This window comes from Anser brachyrhynchus (assembly GCF_964034855.1).
Source record: "Anser brachyrhynchus genome assembly, chromosome: 4".
In the NCBI taxonomy this organism is placed as follows: Eukaryota; Metazoa; Chordata; class Aves; order Anseriformes; family Anatidae; genus Anser; species Anser brachyrhynchus.
The window spans coordinates 5,589,404-5,611,223 of NC_137698.1; the positions used below are offsets into that span (position 1 = coordinate 5,589,404).

The window sequence follows — 21,820 nt, forward strand, 5'->3', positions numbered from 1 at the left end:
TTAACCTGGGATTAAAAAGCTAGAAGGGAAACACTGAAGTCACTTAGATTTGAAAGCACTGTGGTGAGAGCGTGGTTATCTATTGTACAAAGTCACTGCAATAAATTGCTGACAATAGCAATGTAATAAGAAAGATGATCCTAATTCCTGAGTGACCTAAAGCGAGGTCTAGATTGCCACTGGAAAGGGACAAGCCTTCAGGCACCATCACACAGTCCAAGTTCAACAGTCCTGCTGTGAGGCTGCGTAGTTCTTTTGGGTTGATGCATGGAATACGGCTTTATCTTTGAGGCCCAAGCCTGTTCATCAGCACTCATACTCAAAGAATATCTTTCACCAAGAATCTGAGCATACTTTAAAGCCCAATGCCACGCATATCCTAGAAAGATTTCCATCTCTGCAGAACTCCAACATTTCTTCTGCCAACACCCTTACTTCCTGTTATTACTAATTATTATTCTAGAACAGAAATGAGAAAGATATCCCCCAGACTGAACAGGAGAGCTGCTATATGAAGGTATAATAACACAGGTCACGCTTACCCTGTATGTAAGTGGGCTTCAGGAGATGCCCACACTTCTAATCCACCCAGCCATCCAGACTGTGCCATGCTCAGCCCCCCTCCCAGGCACACATTCAGATTTCCTCCCAGCAAAAGCAGACTCTGCATCAACTGTGCACATTCGGGTCTCATCTTAATGTGGAATTAGCACGTGGCAAGAATGCATACCCTGGCCCCAGGAACAGCCATGTAATGTAGAACAGATGTAGGCTGTAGTCACCTGAACTGATGTACCTTTGGGACAACACCATCAGCAGGCATCTCAGAAATCTCGTGGACGTATGTCATGGCAACTTTGTCACCAATAGCATGCAAGAATATTTGATCAATACTTGCTAAAAGACTTACTTTAATCATTTATCACATTTTTCTGTCTTTGGCATTTAATGGAAAGTGAATAGTTCAAGCCTACACAGTCCACCAATTTGCACAGCATTCTTCTGATATTGTTAAAGCAATCAATACATATAAAAATGGTTACACATACATGTAACAACAGCAGTTTTCTCAAAAAGTTCCAGACTGACCAAAACAGGCATAGAATAAAATCATATAATCCTATCCTTTACAATCAGTCCAGAGTAAAGGGAAAAGGAGATAAAATAACTTGATGGATGACAAAATAAATGAATCTTCAAATAATAGTTTTTTGAAGGATTAGTAAATCTGAAAACAAACATACATCTATTTTGAAAGAAAACAATTCAATATAAAATCAACACACCAAAAGAAGGTTAGCAACACCAGGGCACATTTTTAAACAAACAAAACATTTTAGTTCTTCAGGTAAGATTATTCTACCATACATCCTAAGCACTGTCAGAAAACATATGAACATTTTCTGTAGGCTGGAACAAACGAAAAAGAGAAGTGTCTTAATGAGATAACTGTGTATGCGAACAAGTCTTAGGCATCAAAATCTAATTCTGTATTACAATTTTGCTTTATGCTATGTGATCCTTATACTGCTACATGTTTTAATAATCAATTTTTGGCAAAAAAAAACAAACAATGAAACTAAGGTGATAATTCAATAAGATAACATTTCATCTTTCCAACTTTTATTTACACAATGCAGTTTATTGCTAGCTACCTAGTTCAGGATTAGAAACACAAAAATGAGAATGAATCCCGGAAATTGTTTTTAATTAAAGAAATATTATTTCACTATCCAAACCTGAGCATTGTGACCTCATGAAATAACAGCTCTGAACACAAGATTACCAAATTACCTGATTCAGATTCAGGGCAGCAGGTAGATACATACTTGATGTTAATCACATTAATTTCACCTGAACAAAAGCAATTGCTTTCCTTGGATCATCCCACTGCAGATGCCATTTTCTCCACAAACATAAGCCCCGTATCAGAAAACTACAGCAGTAACAGGGCTGGTGTATGAGCTTGTTACCCTCTGCCTGCAGGCAACACACACAGCATTCGTGGGGGTGGGAGTCAACAATACCTCTGTGATTTCACAAAGAAATTCTCTTTCTTTGACTTCACTTTCTTACCTTGATTGCAGGTTTTTCCAGTGTATCCCGGGTGGCACTTGCACTTGTTTGGCCCAACGCATTCACCATGTTTGCACCCTGGCTGGCATATAGCTGCAAACAGAAGAACACTCATTACTCTTCCATTCCAGTCCCGACTGACAGTGCATTACTTTAAAACAAATGGCAATGACCTAACAAAAATTGTACCATTTATGTTCCTCCCTTAAGCATCATTATGTGTCTCAAATACCACTGTTCAAACAACAGATGCACATTCAAAAATAATTGCCACCCCAATACACGTGGGAAGAACGAGATCCTCATTAGTATTCTATTTTTGTACAGCAGGAGGTTGTGCTCTTTCCAGGATATTAAACTCTTTTAGTACCTCATCAGCTAGCAGACAGCATGCCTTCACTTGTGCTGCGTGTTTGTGTGCTGTGATTCACGTCACTACATTTGGTAAAGCTCGAATATGCCCTGGCTATACAGGAATGTGTGCATCAATGTCATAGCTGACATGCAAACTGAGCCACAGTTCAGTCACCAGTAGCAGCAGTACAGGTCCCAGTATTCACAGGTTTCTTCTGAGACTTCTAAGCAACATCCTTTGTCCACTTACTAACAAATGTTTTGCCTGAATCTGTCCCTCTCAGGTGTTTGGATTCTGGCATGGGAATTACTTTTGTTTTTCTTCTTTTGGAGAAAAAAATGGACTGGGTAAAAGCAAAAGCAACACTATAATATGCTGCTTTATCACTGCATGCATCCAAGTCACTTCCACTCAGAACATTTCATGCATTTATTACCAATCCTGCTGTACAGATACACTCACAGAATGTGAATTTATGTTCTATTTGCTTCCAAAGTCAAGTTTGCCAGGTAATTTCTAATTCCCCAGATGGAGCACAAATACAGAACTCCATGAAGCAATAGTTATGAAACCATCTTTGGTACCTCCCTCAACATAACACAAATAAAATGCTTAAACTTTTAAAATAACATAAGCACTGCTTTTGAAGAAACATAAGAATTCATCCACAAATTTATTTCTACTGAGCTAGGATTATTTCTTAGATGCTAACAGGAATATTTACAGAGTGCTAGGAATCCTGCATAACTCTGGAAACCATTTCATAGCTGAAAATTTTAGACAACATTTCCAAGCCTTTTTTACTAAACTTATTGTTTCAACCTAGTGGAAAACTGAAATATTTAATAAGCTCTAAAATTATGTTTATCATTCTGTGACAGAATGCAGATGTACAATTCTAGTGAGCTTACTGCTTAAGCAAGACAGACACAAATTAGAAAGAAATCAGAGGGTGGCATAACTCAAGTACTCTGTAATTAGGAGTTATTATTTACCCTGGCTTTACATTCATTTTCTAAGCTAACAGTATCATTTGGAATTTGCAAAGTAACTAACTAAACCCAGCTGTAATATTCATTAATCTGACAACAGCCTATATCATAAAATTGAATGTATTAAGGATCTAATTTAATAGAAATCTGTCAGAATGCACTCACAAATGCAGCTTGCATTATAGCCAGGCTGTTCAACAGGGTTGAATTAAGCAAAATTAAAACAGAAACAAGAGATTAGTTATGGTTATGAAAAAACTATGCAAATACATCTCTGATGTTCTAAAACCTTTTCCATAAGATGCAAAGCATCCAGAATCAGCAGTTCCCACAACTGCATCCACAGAAGCAACTGTTAGCACAGAATGAGCTTGCTCCAGTTTCAGGACTGCATTTGTCCTCTACTATTATCAGGGCTTTTTTTTTTTTGTTTAAATATTATACATATATAAACAGTCATATCCTGAGAACACAAGGCTTTGTTTTCAATCTTTAGCACTGCTCTTTGTGGATCTTCCTAACACTGCTGCAGTTTCTTCTGTAAATCTGTCTTTAGGAACATCTTAAAAGACAACAGAGCGGGATGTTTTTAGTTACTGCAAAAGCTTTTTTCCTATAAACACTGGTCAGAAACAAAGAAACAGAAACATCACCCAATTAGAGAAAGTGGCTGTAGTAGTTTAGTAGACTGCTAAATGTTCTGTTTCAAAAAGTGTGCCCTCGGGTGATGGGCAGACAACTGAAGAACTACTGATATATCATGAAAAACTTCTAGAGCATTGTAGTTGGAAACAATTACTGGTTTTTTAATCATTAGTCATAAACAGGAAAAAAAAAAAATATGTGCACTGCATTAAGAACTCATTTAGACCCAGTGACTCTCGTCTTCCTGACATCATCGGCCCTGGTCTAACTAGAGGTAATAATGGCAAAATGAAGACTATGAAGACCAAGTCCATGCCTTTGAAGTCACCAGGGAAAAAACAAAAAGATGTGATTAAACTAGTGTAGAAACAAAAATGACTACCAATATGTTTTCCATGAGATTTCAACCATCCTTTAAAACAAATCCGTATTGTGAAATGGGACATGGGTAGGTAGTAATTAGCCTTTTAAAAACACAGAGCACCATGAGGTCAGTTTGGTATGAAGTGTTACAGTTCCCTAAATGAACCTGTGGCAACTTTAGTTTAGCTGACATTAAAAAGTCTTAGTGCCCCCTTAAATGTATAAAGCATACATTAGTAGCAGCTCAGACTGAGAAAAAAGATCTTACACTTAAAGACAAAAAGCCTTATACAATTTAGAAATGGAAATTTTTCATCTAACTCAGAAGGTCTGGTATCTTTGTACTAGACCAAAAATTATGTAGCAGCATTAATAAATAATTATAATTATGAATAATTAGCTATTAGCATTAATTAAATGTCTAAAGCAAATGATATAGAACAACTATCCACAGCTAGAAGACGCAGGCTATATTACTAAATCAAACAATGGGATCTGTGGCATCCTCAAGAAATCATTAGTTCGATACACCTCAATCAACTTAGCCCCATACTAGGGTTCCATTTGCACAAAGTCAATAATGAAATCCAGGTATAAAACCAGACCTGAGCCTGACTTTCAGCATTTCATTTAATAGCAGGCAATTATTTCAGTTCTCAGGTAGATCTCTAGACATACGTGACATAGGTTGATGTAACTTGTTTTTTGTTTGTTTTTGTTTGTTTTTTATTTTTCCAATCTATTTATTTTCTTGCATAATTCCAGGTACTCTGCTCACACATGAATAGACTGAGTGCATCAAATTTTTAATACAATTAGACTCATAAAGAGTGAAAAATAGCATCTCCCAAACTAATATTCTCTGCATCTTGACATGTAAAAGATGCAGAGACCCCCACAATCAACCAAAATAAAACAAACGGAACATTATTTCCCTCAGATCAACTCAAACTCATAATGACTGTTTTAAAAAGACTGAAATAAGCCATGTCCATGGACTTCAGACTGCTACTTGACCTAATTTCCTTACTGGCCAAGGAGGAAATGTCGACATTGAAGAGCTACACCAGGCTGACAAAGTTACACTCTCACAGGCCTACAACAATAATGCCCAAAAGACAAGGGTCTGGAGAGGTTACCAAAGAGAAGCAAACTAGTCTTTATAATAGCAAATGTTTTAAACAAAAGCTAAGAGGACATCGGTATGCTTGTTGTATAGACAAGCTTGCCACTGAAAACAAGATTGCTAATTTATTATTGATGCTTATTCAACAAAGTTGGAACATTTCTCCAAGTCCTCTCTGAAAGCATTTAAACGGGCACTCCTGTAGGATAGTAATGTGGATTGAGATGGAAAGAAATCCTAAGCACAGCTATCTTCATAGTCAACTGTTGCTTATTTATCTAGGCCAGAAAATAAACTACAACTAAACTTTGCATTTCACTTTGTTGCCTGGTTCATTCAGGAGATATCAAAAAATGAACACTGCTCTCGTGATCGTTCATTTCAGTCTGAACACTTTAAATCATTTTCTGAGCCAGATAAAAAGATTTGCTCTGCCTCAGTTCCCACTGATTTCAATGGCAGTCAAGGATGTACGTATCCTAAAGACTTTTATCTGGCCATAAATCTAACCAAGTACCTATTTTGATGGTTGGCAAGAACTATTTTTTCCTCCAAAATAAGATAAATACTGTGCATTTTAAGTTTCACGTAAATTTCAGGACAAATTAAACTTCCTGTAAAAATAACGGAGAGAATTGAAACATGAGTGAACGGTTTGGGTTTAGGGTCAGAGTTTTTTTCAAGTGTGGGAGAAAAAGAATTTCTGGTGAAATGCACATGCTGTCAGCATGTGTTACACTTGTGTAAAAGCTAGAAGCCACCCATCTTTCCAGCCACTACTAACAGCTGGTGGTGTCTAAGCATGACTAAATCACTCTGAATTATTATTTTTTAATTGCTGTGCAAGTATACAAAGCGAAATATCCATTCAATTAATTCGCTATTGAACAGCAATGTTCAGGGTTTGGGTTTTTTTGTTGTTGTGTGCTTGTTGGGTGATTTTTTTGTTTGTTTGTTTGTTTGTTCCATCTGTATATTCTCCCTGCAGACAGTTCCCTCACTCTCTGGAAGTTTCCCTAAGGTTTTGTCAGCTCTCCACTAAACCAGCCACCTTTCGAGGGCAGTGGTGTCTGCTGTCAACTCTATTCCCTCCCATCTACAACTGTGATGTTAACGATTTACTACTCTATTACCAAGCACTGCTTGGTGGAGTCCTAACCAGACAGTTGTACTGCCTGGTTCCTACCTAACTCCTCCTCAATTGTGGTCAACAGTAGAAATTCCTGAGCTTCCTTAGTGGAGTTATCTTTACCAATATAACTCCATCTGGTTTTCCAACACTTTTAGCTGTCTTCCATCAAAAATAACCTTATGTATAATTCTCTGAGACATTCCCAAATACTACTTTTCTTTTTCTCTGCTTTGCCTCTAAATTTGTTCCATAATAGTTATTTCTGATTTCACATGCCTTCTTTCTTGAGTGATGCCCACAAGAGGGTTTCATTGACAGAAGTTGCCCTCAGAGTCTTTAGTTGCTCTTTCTGCATCCCTCCACTCAAATCTGCCTCAAAATGCCAGATGTTCAATCTGTCCTTGAATGTATTTTCAGCTCTGAAGTCTAAGAGTGCTTAAGAATACCTGCATCTGAAACTGTATTGATCACCTGTCTTGCTTCTGTTCTCTCTTCCCAAGTAACATATAGACCCTGATTTATTCTGACCCTAAATCCCAGTTCCTTAAAACTCGGTTTGCCCAAACACAGAAAGCAATTAAAGTATCAGACCAGAGATTATTACACACCATTGACCTTCACAAAACTCTACTGGATTCTCTTACGCAGACGAATGCAGAACAGGCTTCCAGTCTTAAGATCACTACTTATGTTCCCACAGTGCCGACTTAAAAACTAGACTTGCACGTTGGTGAAACAAACTTTCTTCCATGCTCCCTCCTTCACGTGAAACTGTCTTCCTTTTTCCTGTGGCATTAGCAGACCTGAAGTTCAATAATTCTCTGCCTCAAAGCCAACTTCAGCTAGTGTCTGCCTACTTCTATTTAGCCTTTGTAACTCAATCTGCTTCTCCCACAGGTATAGGTAGCAGTGTCATAAACACACAGTAAAATAAACCTACGTCATTCACAGTTGTTTTGATCTAGAGATTCCTCCAAGGTATGAGCTAACTCGCACAATAAATCACTGGAGCTCTTTCAAAGTTACATGTTTCTTTTTTTCTCTGCCACACACAAATGCAGAAGAATGCATAAAGCTTAACGTACCACACAGGTATCAGTAGGGGCTACAGATGTGTGATTACCATAACTCACATTACAGAATTACTTCTGAAAAAACTGCTTCCCAGGTAAGTGTGCTTGCAGTCACAACATGCATCTCTGCAGAGTTTCATAAGCTTGATTAGGGTAACTGGGGTTTAACTTTCAGATAATTTCATATGTAAAACATTCCTTAATCTAGTTTTTGAAAGACAAAAAACGTCCTTGACCAACTTCAGTAACCAGAGACTGACGATACCGTCAGATAAATTGGCAGTAAATAATGCCTGAGTATTTTTCAAAAAGTGATTTGCATTTATTTGTAGCATTCATGGTAACACGTTAAATAGCACGCAGGAGCTTCTACCTGAAGCATATAGTGCTGTTAAGTAAGCGGCTCCTAATTTTACATGCAGAACTACTACCTTTGCCTGCATAAATCAGTTACTCAATTTGCACATATGATTGTGGTAATGGCACATTAACATGACAAACTGCAACCAGAGGGGGCTGGCTATTCACGCAGTGAATTCTTTGCTTGCTGCCAAATGTGTTTCTCAACTGCATATGCAAATCCAGACCCAGGTTCACGAGTGCCTTGCTATTAAGAACAGCGCTTAAAAGTACACACAATTTAAGCTTGGGTAACGCTGAAATCAAAGGGATTTAATGAAGTCAGTGAAAGTTAATCTAATGCTTATGCACTTAAACACTTTTTAAACGTCAGTGAAAAATCTATCTAACACAATGCAAGTTAGAAAAGCAAGAAATATTTCATGTTTTGTCATGCTTTTCATGTTTGCGTTTCCACTGGCTCATGACACCTCCTTAAAGAACTGCACTTTATCATCTCAAAAGCATGGTTGTTACCTGAACCTTTCCGTGTGTGTACTGAACTCTAGCTGGTAGAAGCAGGCTACCACGGGTGTCACTATGTGCGGTGGCAGAATAGAAATGGTGCCCTAGTGCTATTTTGGTGATAGCAATATAACGCCCAGTGGCTTCAGTGGAGTAACCTCTGTATCACAGTAACACAGTTGACTTTTATGCCCAGATGAACAGCCGATTGCTTTGCTCCCCTTCTGAAGACCGGTGCTCCCACCACAGGGATAAGCAAACAAGACATATCAATTCTTAAGCAGCAAGCGCTACATCCCTGAGGATTAATCTAAACTGATTTCATTTTGCTCTAATGTGCCAGGCCGTACACTGCTGTAGACCAGGGGCCGTGACATTTCCCTGTTGTGGGAAAGCCAGCCTGTAGTGGAGGTGCAAAGCAGACAACAGGGGGGCAGTAAGTGCTTCAGCCATCCCAAACTAACCTCCCACTGCACAATTCAATGCTGGGAAAGCAAAATCAGGCCTCGGAAATCTGGCAGCTTGTAAAGGTGATGCTGGGAGTATAAACAACTTTCAGGAGAGAAAAAACATTGCTTGGAGTTTGAGAATAAAATAAAGAAAAAGGATAAGAGAAAGAGAAAAAGGGAAGCGTGCAATAGGTTAGAAAATAAGATTCTCATTAGATAGGTGACTGGGATAAATAAAAACAAAAAAAAACACCCTTTTCATTTCCTTCCACCCTCATCTTCCCCAAATCAGTGTTTTAAAAGAGAGAGAGAGAGAGAAAGAAAGAAAGAAAGAGGGGAAAAAAAGAAAATCTACATCTTCTTGTCATGTATTATAGTTTTCATAAACTTATGACTTAGAGGCCATAACTCCAAGTCATAATCTTGCCAAAATTATTTCAAGAAATATGTTCAGCTAACCTTTGGGCTGGCACCTTAGGCTGGCTATTCTCTGCCTTAAGACGTAGAAAGCTGCAAAACAAATATCCAAAAAAAAGAAAATCCAGCTTTTTTTTTTTTTTTTTTTTTTTTCCTGTATGGAGGATGGACTTGGCTGGGGCTTTTATCAACTTGTTACATTCCTGGAGACTTACACACATTCAACATTCAGAGCTTTTCTGAAATAAAAAAAAATTCTGGTACACATTTAAAAATGGAAATACCTTACATCAGACTTTCATTATGAGAATTAGCAAACACATTCTGATATATGAGAGTAATTCAATATAATGACGTGATGCTATTCTTATTCAGTCAACTAAGGAGCTACATTTTGTCATGTTTCATAGGGTACATAGTTGTAAAAATTCTCATGTTTCACAATTTATGTTCCATGTTTCCATCAACAGAGCATAAATGTTTTTTCTTAAAGAGACAGTATCCTTTCATTTAAATACATGTACATTTTCAATGCTGCATCTCCACAAAACAAACGTAAAGGGTTGCATCTGGATGCTAATTTGAGAATAATTAAAATTACACCCATTTTAAAGTATCTGAACATCTGCAACCAATAAATACGGTGTCGTATAAATTTACTGGTCATTTTTATAATGTTTAAATTTTCAATGTCAGCTAAATGAAAACTAATGCTTGAAGACCTTTCCAGCTCCTACTACCATATGAAACTAAATACACTACAGAAGTTAAATAAGATGGAAACAGAGATTTATGTTTCGGGCTCATATTCAATCAATTTACTTGCCAATAAAATGAAAGGTAGCAGCACAGCTTGTTAGGCTACATAACCTTATTATAAAAGATGGGGACTTAGGCAACAGTAGCTCTTTGTATTTTACGTAATGTGTGTCCAACACTTAAAGGTTTGCTGTGACTGCAACTTTTATCAATTTAAAACAGTTTTCAACAGAAAGTCCCTTAGTGTTTATTATAGTGGAGGGAGGTTCCCCAGGTTACTGACGGACTTTGAGAGAAGCTCCACATGCAAATAAGATCAAATCATATTACTGGTGATATTTCCCTGGGACAAACTGGACTGTAAAACTACAATTCTATGCAGGAGGGATGCAATGGGGGAGTGGAAAAGGATACTGTAACTTTAACATAGCAAAGTCATAACTGTTTAAGACCATAAAGCTTCTAAAGTGAACACAAAAACTGAATAAAAATAGCAAAACCTCATTTTATTTTCTTGCATGACAGTATTAAAGTGGTAGTGCAATTCTGTATAAATGTCTTTTCTTTGAAAAATATCTAAAGATGCACAAAGTTACTGGTCATACCGTAAGATCTGTGCATAGCAATATTCATTAAACATTGCCAACACGATGTGTTAATGTAGACTATGTTCTCACAACCACAGATTTAGTAACAAAATTCTTGCTGGATTTAAGGAGGCTTAAGCCAGTGGGCCAAACCCCTGGAAGCCGTTACTGTCAAGGTTCGTTATTGACAAAATCATGGTTTTATTTTGCTAAAGATTTGTGCGGCTTGGACCATACAGAATTGCCATTTCCACTTAAAGCATCATTACATACAAGAAACACAAGTCCTAAGCAACTCATGGCCTCTTCTCCCATTGATGTATGAGATGATTTATATGAGTAAACTCCCACCAACACTACTGTTGGTTATACAAAATCTCCTTCTAGGCATCAATGAGAGCACAACCACCTCTTCCCCCTGCCCCTCCCCACCGCCTTGCATCTCTGTAAATAGATGGCACAGCACAGATAAACAGTCTTTAAGCTCATTAAGACAGAAGCAGAAGCAAATACAGTGCAGATTTCTCCACAACAGTTGCAAGAAGGCAGCAGCATGCACAATTTCCAGCGAAGCATCTGGTTATGCCTGCATCGGCTATTTCAGCTTGTACAAGCTCCCCCCTCTTTCTCGCAGGTCACCCAAGAACTTCCTGCAGCAACATGCATTTCACTAGGCTGGACTAAATCTAAATGCTAATCTGTCATCTTCCAATCGACATTTCTTAACGGCACAATGCTTAGACAAGGTGTAAACTGATGGCTTGACTTCTATTTTTAGTAATGGGCTATTGGACTGTATAGCTTCTTGACTGCTCTGTCCCTGGGCTTTTAAAATTCATTGTGGTTTTATTGTAAGGCGGTGGGAAACTGCTTTGCTGACCTATTCTGGCTCTGTTCTAGGGAGAGAAAACTCAAACCTCAGCACAGGCAGATAACCAGACTGAGTTACAACAGATGGACTCTCTAAAAGAGCACACTCATCTTCTTGATCCCTTTTCAGGATAGGCTTTATTGACTTTGTTAATGTTTAAGGAGAATTCAGCAATGAAATGTAATCAAATAACAGCACTATTTGTTAAATCCATGTTCAGTGGGATTTTGTTCCTGTTAAACATCTATTGCTGGTCAAACTTTCTGTCCACTGGACAAACTCTCAGAGTACCCCTGTTGACCTCAACAGTCATGCAGACTCATGCCAACAGAGGATCTGACAGTAAGTCAGCATCAGTTTATAGATCCAAGCTTCTATTTTGTACATGTGTGAATGCAGGAAAAGAAACCACATTCACCATTGCCTCCAGCAAAGGAGTTGTCCAAACTGTAACCCAGAACAAGAATTGGAGTAGTTTTCCATTGTTTTTCTTAAAAATCTTACTCAACTTTTTAACGCTATGTTAAAGAAGTAGTATTTCTTTCTGCCAGGTCTTATTTAATAAAATGAGTTTAGTTCTTGGCTGTTAAACTGCAGGTGAAATTGTGAAGCAAAAGGCAGCTTACATCTTTAGTTCAGCTTGACTACATATAACTAGCACACAAATGACTTACAAACAGACATGCAGCCAAGTACAAAGCAGGTGTATTTTGTCCATGAAAGGCATATACACGTGGAAATATATTTATTTTTTATAGCTTCTGAAAGAGCTACAGCACTTCTTGTAAGCCAGCTAAAAGCAAGGCAGGTAGGCCACTAGTTCTAGGAATGACTTTCAAGGAACCCAGACAGATCAGTGGCAAAAACATCCACGAAGAACTAAGATGTTTCCAACAGCCCCTAGCACAGCTTCTTGGAAACTAAAGGGAAGAACTTATACTGAAAAACAAAAAGTATCACATTCCTTCTCACATACACCTCTGCATGAAATCAATGTCTCTATTATCCCGTATTTTAGTTTCCTGATACGCTAACCAGGTTCCAGAGTCCAGTACATAAGTGTGTGTGTGTGTGGTGTATGTGTGTGCATTCCCAGCTCATTTCTCTACAGTGGACTGGCAGCCAGGGTCAGTCGAGCAGTAGTCCAAGGATTTTCCTGCTGTTTGGCCCACCTCTGGCCTGGAAGACGCTTGGACAACAAAGGCCCGGATTATCCTGCCCTTGAGAAACACTCAGGGAGAGAGCCATCCCTACAGAAAACTGTCACAGACATTGATTAGGGGGACGAGATGATGGGCTTCAGCAGACCTCCTAGACTACAGCAGCTAGAATACTGAAATTACCAAGGACTGGTTTTTATTCTGAAGTTGACATTTCTCATCTGTCTCAAAGAACGTGAGCTTCAGCCCTACCACTGCTGGAAATTCTCTTCACCCGGGTGTTTCAAACCATGAAAATTACTGCTGACTAACACATTAAAAAAAAAAAAAAAGTTGAATTAACTTCCCAAGGCATTTTTTTTCTGCTGCTGTGGGGGAAAAGTGCATTCGTACAAGATACATACAACGATACATGTCCCAGTTTGGTTTTCCCCTACCCATCCGTATACTTTAAATGGGTTCTGGGTTATTTTATAACAGGCATTTTATTGACATATTATTTTTCGTACAAGTAGGCTTTTGTGTGATTACTCCCACTTACTGCTATTACCTCCACTACTATTTATGAAGGTACAAGTAAATCCCACCAGCTGGGCAACAATACGAGATTTTTGGACTAATTTCAATGGGGAAATTTAACACCTGACTTTAACGCACTGATGACGTAAGTCCGATGGTGTACAGAATCAGCTCTACCAATGATGATGTTTCTTCACATGAACTAAGAGTTGTTGCTCAAACAAATTGCTGCTGCCTCCAAATAAGCCTTTTTACGCACCAGGTTTAATCGATAAACCCGATCAAAATCTCAGAAAGGCTACTCAATTATGTCATAGAATATATGCACCGTTCTAATTCTAGTTTAGGCCACTAAATAAGTGTAGATGTTTTTTCAATTTACAAGGACTTAGAAAACCCAGTGAATTTATTTGAGATATATTTTTTCAGCACCTTTGAAAATATGGCTATATTTATATCAATCTAAAAATTGATCTAGCTGCCTAAACACAGATCTCACTTGGTGTTCATAACCCACAGGAAGAAAAAATCCAACACGTTTCAAAATTTTTCATTATTTCAGTTGGAGGGACACCTTCTAACTGCATTTGCTGAAGCTGCAAAGAGCATTTGGGAAGGCATTTTTATGTCACCATAGAGACAGTATTTCTATGAGCTGTTACAGCTGATACTGACAGGCTTTGGGAGTGAGTTAGAGATCAGATCTACATGCACTTCCTTACACGTACAAGTCTTGACTGGTATAATTTATTAACAGGAGAGAGAATGTTTTAAAGGTAGAGTATAAATTGAAGGAGGGGCCTGATTTTGACTTCTTCCTGCATGTTTATAAGAGTGAAAAAGACAGCTGAGTTATGCTGACTTATGTTACTAAGCAGCACTAAGCACAGTTACGCTGTATGTACACCTATATGTCAAAGGGACATAAAGGGAATTATTCCAGCCTTCACCAAAGCAAGTTTGGCTAGCACGATTCGGTTTCCATTTGCAACTTTACAGATGGGTTACAGATCACGAGCGTGGCATTACCATGGCTTAATTAATGAGTTACCACTTGTCAGCTGAGCCACACTCCTATCCTGTTAGAGCTGCTGTACACAGACGTAATCCTCCTTCACAGTTAAACCATCACCTTAAACCACGCGGCTGCTCTAAGCTAACAATTTTCTCCTCAATAGCCGTGGGCATGAGGCAGGCCCACGCGTGCCTGGTGGAGCAGCTAGCACGGCTCAGCTGGGCAGCAGGAAGTGTGTCCAAGTGTGTTTGCAACTGCTCACCTGTGGCTCCTCACAGCTCAGAGGCCATGCGGTAACTCTGTAATCTGGGACAACTCCGCCACGTATCAGGCCTCTAATCTTGCTACTCGCTGTCTTCAGCACAGCTTTCACCTTACATTTGCTCTTGGTAGGATAAACTCAAAAGCGATTGGGGCATACGCAGCAGATCATGAATGACTAAACAGGTGAGAGTGCAAATGTGCTGCAACACTTGCAGGTGTAACAAGGATTCAAACCACTTAGTTTGATTATAGCAGTTCAATCCCACTAATAAAAAGCTCAGCATTGTTGCCTAAATATTTGCCACTTCATTTTTGGACTCATTTTTAAACTGGGTCTCACTAATCATTTTTAAGTCTGATTCTATACTTATTTTCATTGCATAAATACTATTTATTCTAGAAATGGCAAAGGAAACATATACCTAGCAAAGAAAGTCTAAAATTTATGCCATTCATCTTTGGGACAGGAATGAGAGGCTTGCCTTTCCCCATAGAGCAGGAGAAACAACTGTGTACTTGGATTTCTGGAAAACTTTCAGCGATATCCCTTTGTACAGTAAAACACTCAAGGCTGCCTTTGAGGCCAGGAATGCCGCCTTGCGTGTGAGGTTAATCCTTCACACTGAATGCCGCATTCCCAAGGTGGAGAGCTGACTACAGATTTTCTATTTGGCTGCCAGCACTAGGAAGATTCACTTTCATTTAGTGTAATCTCCCACTCTGTGATATGACTGGAATTTTCACCACCCACAACTGGGACAGACTTCCTTGCTTTATTTTTCTAAGAGCTTGGCTCCCATTTCAGAACTAGAATGAGCAGCTAAGTTTTGAGTAAGGTCTTCACCTAGATGTCTAGGACTCCTCTAAAATAGCAAGTTCGGATAAAAAAAATCTCAGCACCCGGGTGAAAAAAATGAAAAAAAAAAAGATATTTATACACCTAAATGACAACTGTATTCCTGTCAAAGTCTGGTCCTGGCTACTGGAGATGACCACATAAAATCCATCTCTGCACTCCTTGGAAAAGTGCATGGAGGACAAATCTGTAAATAATGAACTTAAGCACCGTAGAAGGAGATGAGAATTCACTTAGCTTTAGCCTTAAAAAAGGAACATTTATGGTACCTGAAAAAGCTGGAAATCACTACAAGTGATCTTACTGAGAAAATTCAAAGACTAAAAAATAATAAATAAATAAAAAGACTCTCTGGATGTTATGTCTCAGTTTTGATTTTTAGTTATGATTTTTTTGCTAGTATCACTTTATGCTATTCCCATCTCCCAAGACTACAAAAACTGCAACTCCAAATCAGATTTTGTAACAGCGAGAACTTAAAGGACAAGTACACCTGTAGTTGACTTCCAGCTAAATGTGAGTTTAAAATTATGGTCATAACACAGGAGAGGACTTGTCTAAGTAAAAGGCCACAATTAGACCTTTTCTTTTTGTTTGTTTTTGGTTTTTTTCAGTGCAAATTATTGATACTTGTCAGATACGTCTTTGTAGCCTCAAACATTTAAATGCTCAACAATTTTCAAATATGTGTTATAATAGACAGACATAAATTCTATTATCTCTGGACCAGCTTCAATCAACCTACTTCACATTCTCCTTCCTTCTCTATAAACATTCATCCCAGTGAAAGGACTATTTCTGTTACCAACCCCAGCTCTAAAAATCAAAATGACTCATGAGACAGGCTAAAAGAGAATTTCACATCTGAAAACAGGAGCAGGTATGTTATATTCCAAAAGTACTTTCCCTAGCTTTAATTTTTTTTTTTTTTTACCAGTCATCTTGTATACCTATTAAACACTGTGGGCTTCTAACACACTTGGGAAGGAAGGAGACGGTCTTGCTATTTACAGATTTGAACAAAACCTTTGCTGAGAGTCTACATTTGCATTGCCAATGCTACTTCTGTCTTTTGTCTTTCTATCTGCCGCCTGCCTATAATCACTGTCCTGCAGACTACGCAGCTAATAATTCAATACCTGTTTTACTTTAAAAATGGCTTGGCAGAAAATCATCTAGTTAGCAGACAGTTGAATCTTAATCAAAAAAGCAAGAACCAGTATTTATAGGTTCACTCCTGCAAAAGCTTTGGGGAAATCACTCATGTATGTACTGTTAGACACATGAGCCAGTGTTCCCAGAATCAAAGCCTATAATTTTAACAAGCTGAGGTCTCTGTGACAGTCCTAACACTTTTAACTTCTACACAGTGCTAGCTGCCACCATAGAATACTTTTTGAAGACGCTGTTAATGATGAAGGCTTATCTATTTCACTATCCTGCAATTATACTGAGGATTCTAAATAGATGTGAAAATCTCAGAGATGTTCTCTTCACATGTGACCCAATAAAAGGATGCTGTCAGGCTGATTTATATAGGCTTAGTTGGGGGTTACCGAAAGAACATTTGAACTTAGCATCAATTTGAATATTTCCATTGACTTTTTAAATGAAATGCCAATTATTCAGATTTCTTTCTCGGATATAAATATTCCTGCCTGCATTGCTTGTAACATGACACTGTGGTGTTACGTCATGCTATTAGGCCAGAGGACAAAACAAAACAGAAACAAGATAAAAAAATCACAAATTCTCATTGCCTTAAGCAAAGTTTACTTTCCTTGATTGCAATCATTTTTAGAACCGTTAATAATAGACTGAATTTTAGCCTGACAACATCCTTTTAAGTAGATCAGACTCACACATGCAAAAGCCTATGCCCTGCAGTATAAAACGGTGTGTGAACATGTGAAAGATAGGACTAGGTGTGTACAAGCCTTTCCTACGAGTGTCTAGAAGCCCCAGCAGCAACGATACTCACGTTGGCAATGTCCCCAAGCCAAACGGGCCCAGCCCCAGCAGCAGTCAATTCTACTTCCAAACCGGCACAGTCCTGTGGAAGAGACTATTTGTCTGGGCCACCTGAACAAGACATTTCAAAAAAGTCTGGTGAAATGTTTTGAAACCATTCCATATTAAGAAAAACAAATGAGAAAAAAAAAAAAATCTTTCCCGCACAGAAGTTTTTGTGGTAAACAAGAACTGCTCTGGGTTGAGTCTATGATATTCCTGTCATTAAAACAGCATGCAGGTCGGAAACTGTAAATAGCTATAGGCAAAAAGGGGAAGAGATAATTAGACTAACTTTGTAAAGCCTGAAACAATTGACGTGCTTTGCAACGTGCTCACTGCTGCCGCTCGCAGGTCGGCATTAAACAGTTCCAGAAGTTTGGAACAGAGGATCTATGATGGGAAATAAAACACCATCACAGAGTGTCAGCATTGATTTTTTTCACAGCGTATCACCACATTTTCTCACTGAAGGAAAAAAAAAAAATAAATAAATCAAAACTAAAGCTTCTTGTACTGTTAAAGCATATAAATACAAAAGGAGAGCTAGTGCAAGAGTGAATAGATGCAAAAGGAAAAAAAGAGAGCGCGCGGTCTTAGGCAGTTCCGAAGTATTGTCGGGAGTTGTTAATGCTTCTTAAGGACAAACTAGAGTAAAGCAAGCAGTTCAGCGGAGCAGACCCGAGGGAGCAATGTTGGCAGAGGGGCCCCGGAGCCCCCGGCACGGCTCTGTGGGCACCCCGAGGCATTCCGAGTGGCACCGCCGCTACACCTGACGCGGCTCAGCACCGGGCATCGGGCGCAGCCTCTCCAAGCGTTCCCTTTCACCTCGCTTCACGTTAAAACTTGAGCTGCGAGCCTCCTCCGCCTCTTGTTTCAAGTGCCTCGAGGCGTCAATAAACCGATTTTTATTTCCCCAGCACGCCAGGCGCTTCGGTTTTAATCCCGGCTTCGGGACGGGGAGGACGGAAGGAGCCCCCCGCCGCCATTTCGCACCCTGCGGTCCGGCTCCCCTCAGGGGTCCGGCTCCGGCTCGGCCGTGCCCGAGGCGACCCCCGCTCGCCGCCCCCTGCCCGCCGGGCTCCTACCTTCTGTCAAACTCCCCGGCAGCCCCCAGGGAGAGGCAGGAGGCCAGCAGCAGCCGCAGGGAGAGCTCCATGGCCGGCGGGGCTCCCCGCCGCGCTGCCCCGGGACCGTGCCGCTGAGGGGGGGGAGCGGGAGCGGGACCGTGAGGGGGCTCCGGCTGCCGCCGACCCCGGCTGGACTGCGGAAAGCTGCGGAGCGGCGGCGGCGAGCCCCTGGGTGCGGAGGAGGCGCCGCTGAGGGGCGGCGGCGCCGCCCGCAGCCGGTAGGGGCGCCCGGTTTCGGGCCGCCCGCCTCCGGGCCGCCCGCCTCCACGGCCCGGCCCCGGGGTCTGCTGCCCCGGGGGGACCCGCAGCCCCGGGGGCGAGGGGGGGGGGGGGTTGGCTGGGGAAGAGGTTCGTGCTTTTGGGTCCGGAGGTGAGGCAGGCAGCCCTCCCGGGGAGCGGAGTCCGTGTGGGAAGGTAAAAGGGTTACGATGTGGCCTTCTTTTGCCCACCGGAGCTCTCCCAGTATAACGCTTCCCAAGAGAATTAAAGGTTTGCGTTGTTTTGTTCTGGCTTAAATACTTTTAGTATCTCTCTGATGTTGCCATGTGACAGCATCCCAGCCCCTGGCCTGACAAAAAAGCAACAAGTTTCCACACGACCCACGCACCACTACCACCAGCGATGACTCCAGCTGTGTGCTACACTAAAACCCTGAAATATGGCAGCCAGTTCCAGTTCATTTCTCTGAACTTCTGGGACTTACTGAGGGACACTTTTAAATAACTTGTCACTAGTTTAGGGTCAAAGCTGCTCTGAGGTCTCTCTGATTACAGACAGATGGGCCAACAGCTTGGACCACGTTGCAGCATTGGTTTTGATTTGTGCCCGAGTCAGGGCTAAGTCTCATCAGCTGTTCTCACAAGGGTCAGGCTACAGCTTAGACCCCGAAAACAAAGATCTTCCGCTTTGCGCTGTAACAAAAAGCCAAACCCTTTACAGAGCACGGAGAAGCCAGCTTCCTGAAATATGATTTCAGGCTTCAGGGTTGAGCTGGGAGTTCTGCTCAGAGCATTTTGCACCTTCAAAATGCTCCACAGATATTCAAGCAACATGGCAAAGGCAAAGACCTTTTGCACAAAGTACAAATTGTGCTGGTGAGCTTTGTAAAATTACACCTTCTCTCAGAGCAGTTTTACCGCTTATCGCTGAAGTTTGCAGCAGAACGCCCTCCGCTCCTTCACTTAATCTTTGTCATCTTTTCAGGACCATACCTTCCCTGTGCTAAGCTTTCTGTCCACAGTCTCAACCCAACACTGTTCAGACAGAGAAAAAAAAATTGCCAAGAGCTGATGATTCTGCAAGATGCTTGTTACCTGTGCTTGGATAGCAAACCCCTGTGGACGACTTAGCTAGAGACAAAAACTACACCAGAGACCAAACCTTGTTCCCTTCATCCACATCAGGAGAAGCTGATAACCAAACACTGAAGGCAATAATGCAGTAGCATTTGGGAAAGACAGGAGAGCATCTGGCTGAGATTAGATTCTTGCTGAAATATAGAGTTGATTTCCAGCTCTTGACTGATTGATTACATTTTTCCCCCACTCACATACGTGATGTGGGATCATCCCACAGCCCTTGCAGAATAAATTTAGTGTCAAGATTTTATGGGCAAAAGGAATAAATCCTACATGTGATAGCCACAGGGATTTCTCTCTGGTACCAGCATCTGGTTGCACCTCTCCAACACACAGAAGGAAAATGCCCACAAATTACACTGCAGCCACATTCAGGACAGGTGCCTAAAGCAACATTTCAACTTCATTGTGAATAAAGGTCTAGGGCAACCTGACACTTTCCCTCGAATGTCCAAAAGGACATGTCAAAGTCACATCCATTCACACTACTCTGCATTTTGTAGTGGTACTTAAGTACAGAGCAACTTTTAAGCACATGCTGCTCCTTTAAAGCACATATACTCACAAATGTAATAAGATTGCTTAACCTCTCCAGCCTGCACTCAGTATTTCAGATTTCCTCTGCAGTGTTTGGTATTCTTGTATGTTAATACTAGTGTGCTGGTTGGACATGGTGCCTACTTCAATTAGGCATGTCTGCTGTTGGTTAACTTCTGCTGTCTTTAAAATTTGTTTTGGAATATCAGCCTGGAAAAAAAAAAATAAATTACCAGACACTGGAAGACCACATATTGCACTTCCATACCCATCAATGGGACTAATATCCAGCCATTTCTAAGTTCATTTATTTTGGCAATGCTTTATCTATGTCAGGGGAGTTTTCTTAACAAGGTAAGATACACTACATTGAGAGCAGAGGAAGAGTCTGATGCACTTGGTGATAAGAAAGCAGAGAGTGGAGAAATGCTCTGAAGAGTGGGGCTTGCTAGTCCTGCTGCAGGGAGGGTAAAGGTGGTGGTGACAACCGCTGCTTCTGGGATGGTAAGCATTACTGTACTGTCATGCAAAGCATGCAGGAATATGTTTAATATACCACTTAGTAGAGTAGCTGGTATTTCTCCCCCAAAAGTACACCACAGTGTTAAACTTTGTTATATAAGTTGCTTACAACATTATTTAACTGCTACTATAAGTACCATCAACTAAGAAAGAATGTAAGCAACAGGAAACCCAGGTTATAATTAAATGATGCTCACATAGGTTCATTTCATTAGAGGGAACTTCCTTCTATGCCAGGGAATTGTTCTGCACGAACACCGCTTTCTTTTAATTCAGTTGGAGAAGGACTATGTCCAGGCTGTCTCAGTGTTAAAAACTTCAGCTAAATAGAGGTTTCTAAGACATCCCTTGTGGATGGTTTTTCTTGGGGGGAATTCCTGGAATACTCTCTAGTATTGACTGGACAACCAATAAAAAGAGAAAAGAGAAAAACAGAAAAGAGAGCTGAAAAGATACCAGTGGTAGGTATTTTAGAATGACAAATATTGGTAGAGATGATGAATGGTAGAATATGGTTGATATGACAAGTCATACAGAAGCAACTTCAAATTTCATCTTCATTGTTACAGGCAGCTGTAAATTAGACATAAATGCAATAGTAGCAGACACCACCTTTGGCCAATGTACGGTCAAGTAACTTTTCTTTAAGGGAGGCATTAGTTACCTCTAGCAAAATGCCCTTTTAAATATTAATTTTCTCTTTTGTGTCTTAAAATGCATTACAAATATTAATAAAGTCC

At 40.2% G+C, this 21,820-nt stretch overlaps 1 protein-coding gene across 5 annotated transcripts in view; it reads right to left on the reverse strand.

Annotated features, from left to right (window-relative positions):
* The window catches only part of NPNT (nephronectin), a 65,819-nt gene that overhangs the window by 31,914 nt on the left and 12,085 nt on the right, over positions 1–21,820 (reverse strand). For 2 of the 5 annotated variants that reach the window (XM_080590669.1, XM_080590668.1), the window contains exons 3-5: positions 17,505–17,605; positions 9,535–9,585; positions 2,077–2,169 (exon numbers count right to left, since the gene is read on the reverse strand). In XM_080590669.1, the coding sequence (XP_080446795.1) occupies positions 2,077–2,169; positions 9,535–9,585; positions 17,505–17,605 (245 nt within the window). Of the gene's footprint in view, positions 1–2,076; positions 2,170–9,534; positions 9,586–17,504; positions 17,606–18,621; positions 18,914–21,820 lie in introns of those variants that run through there. The other 3 variants (XM_080590671.1, XM_080590672.1, XM_080590670.1) reach the window with 3 other exon arrangements.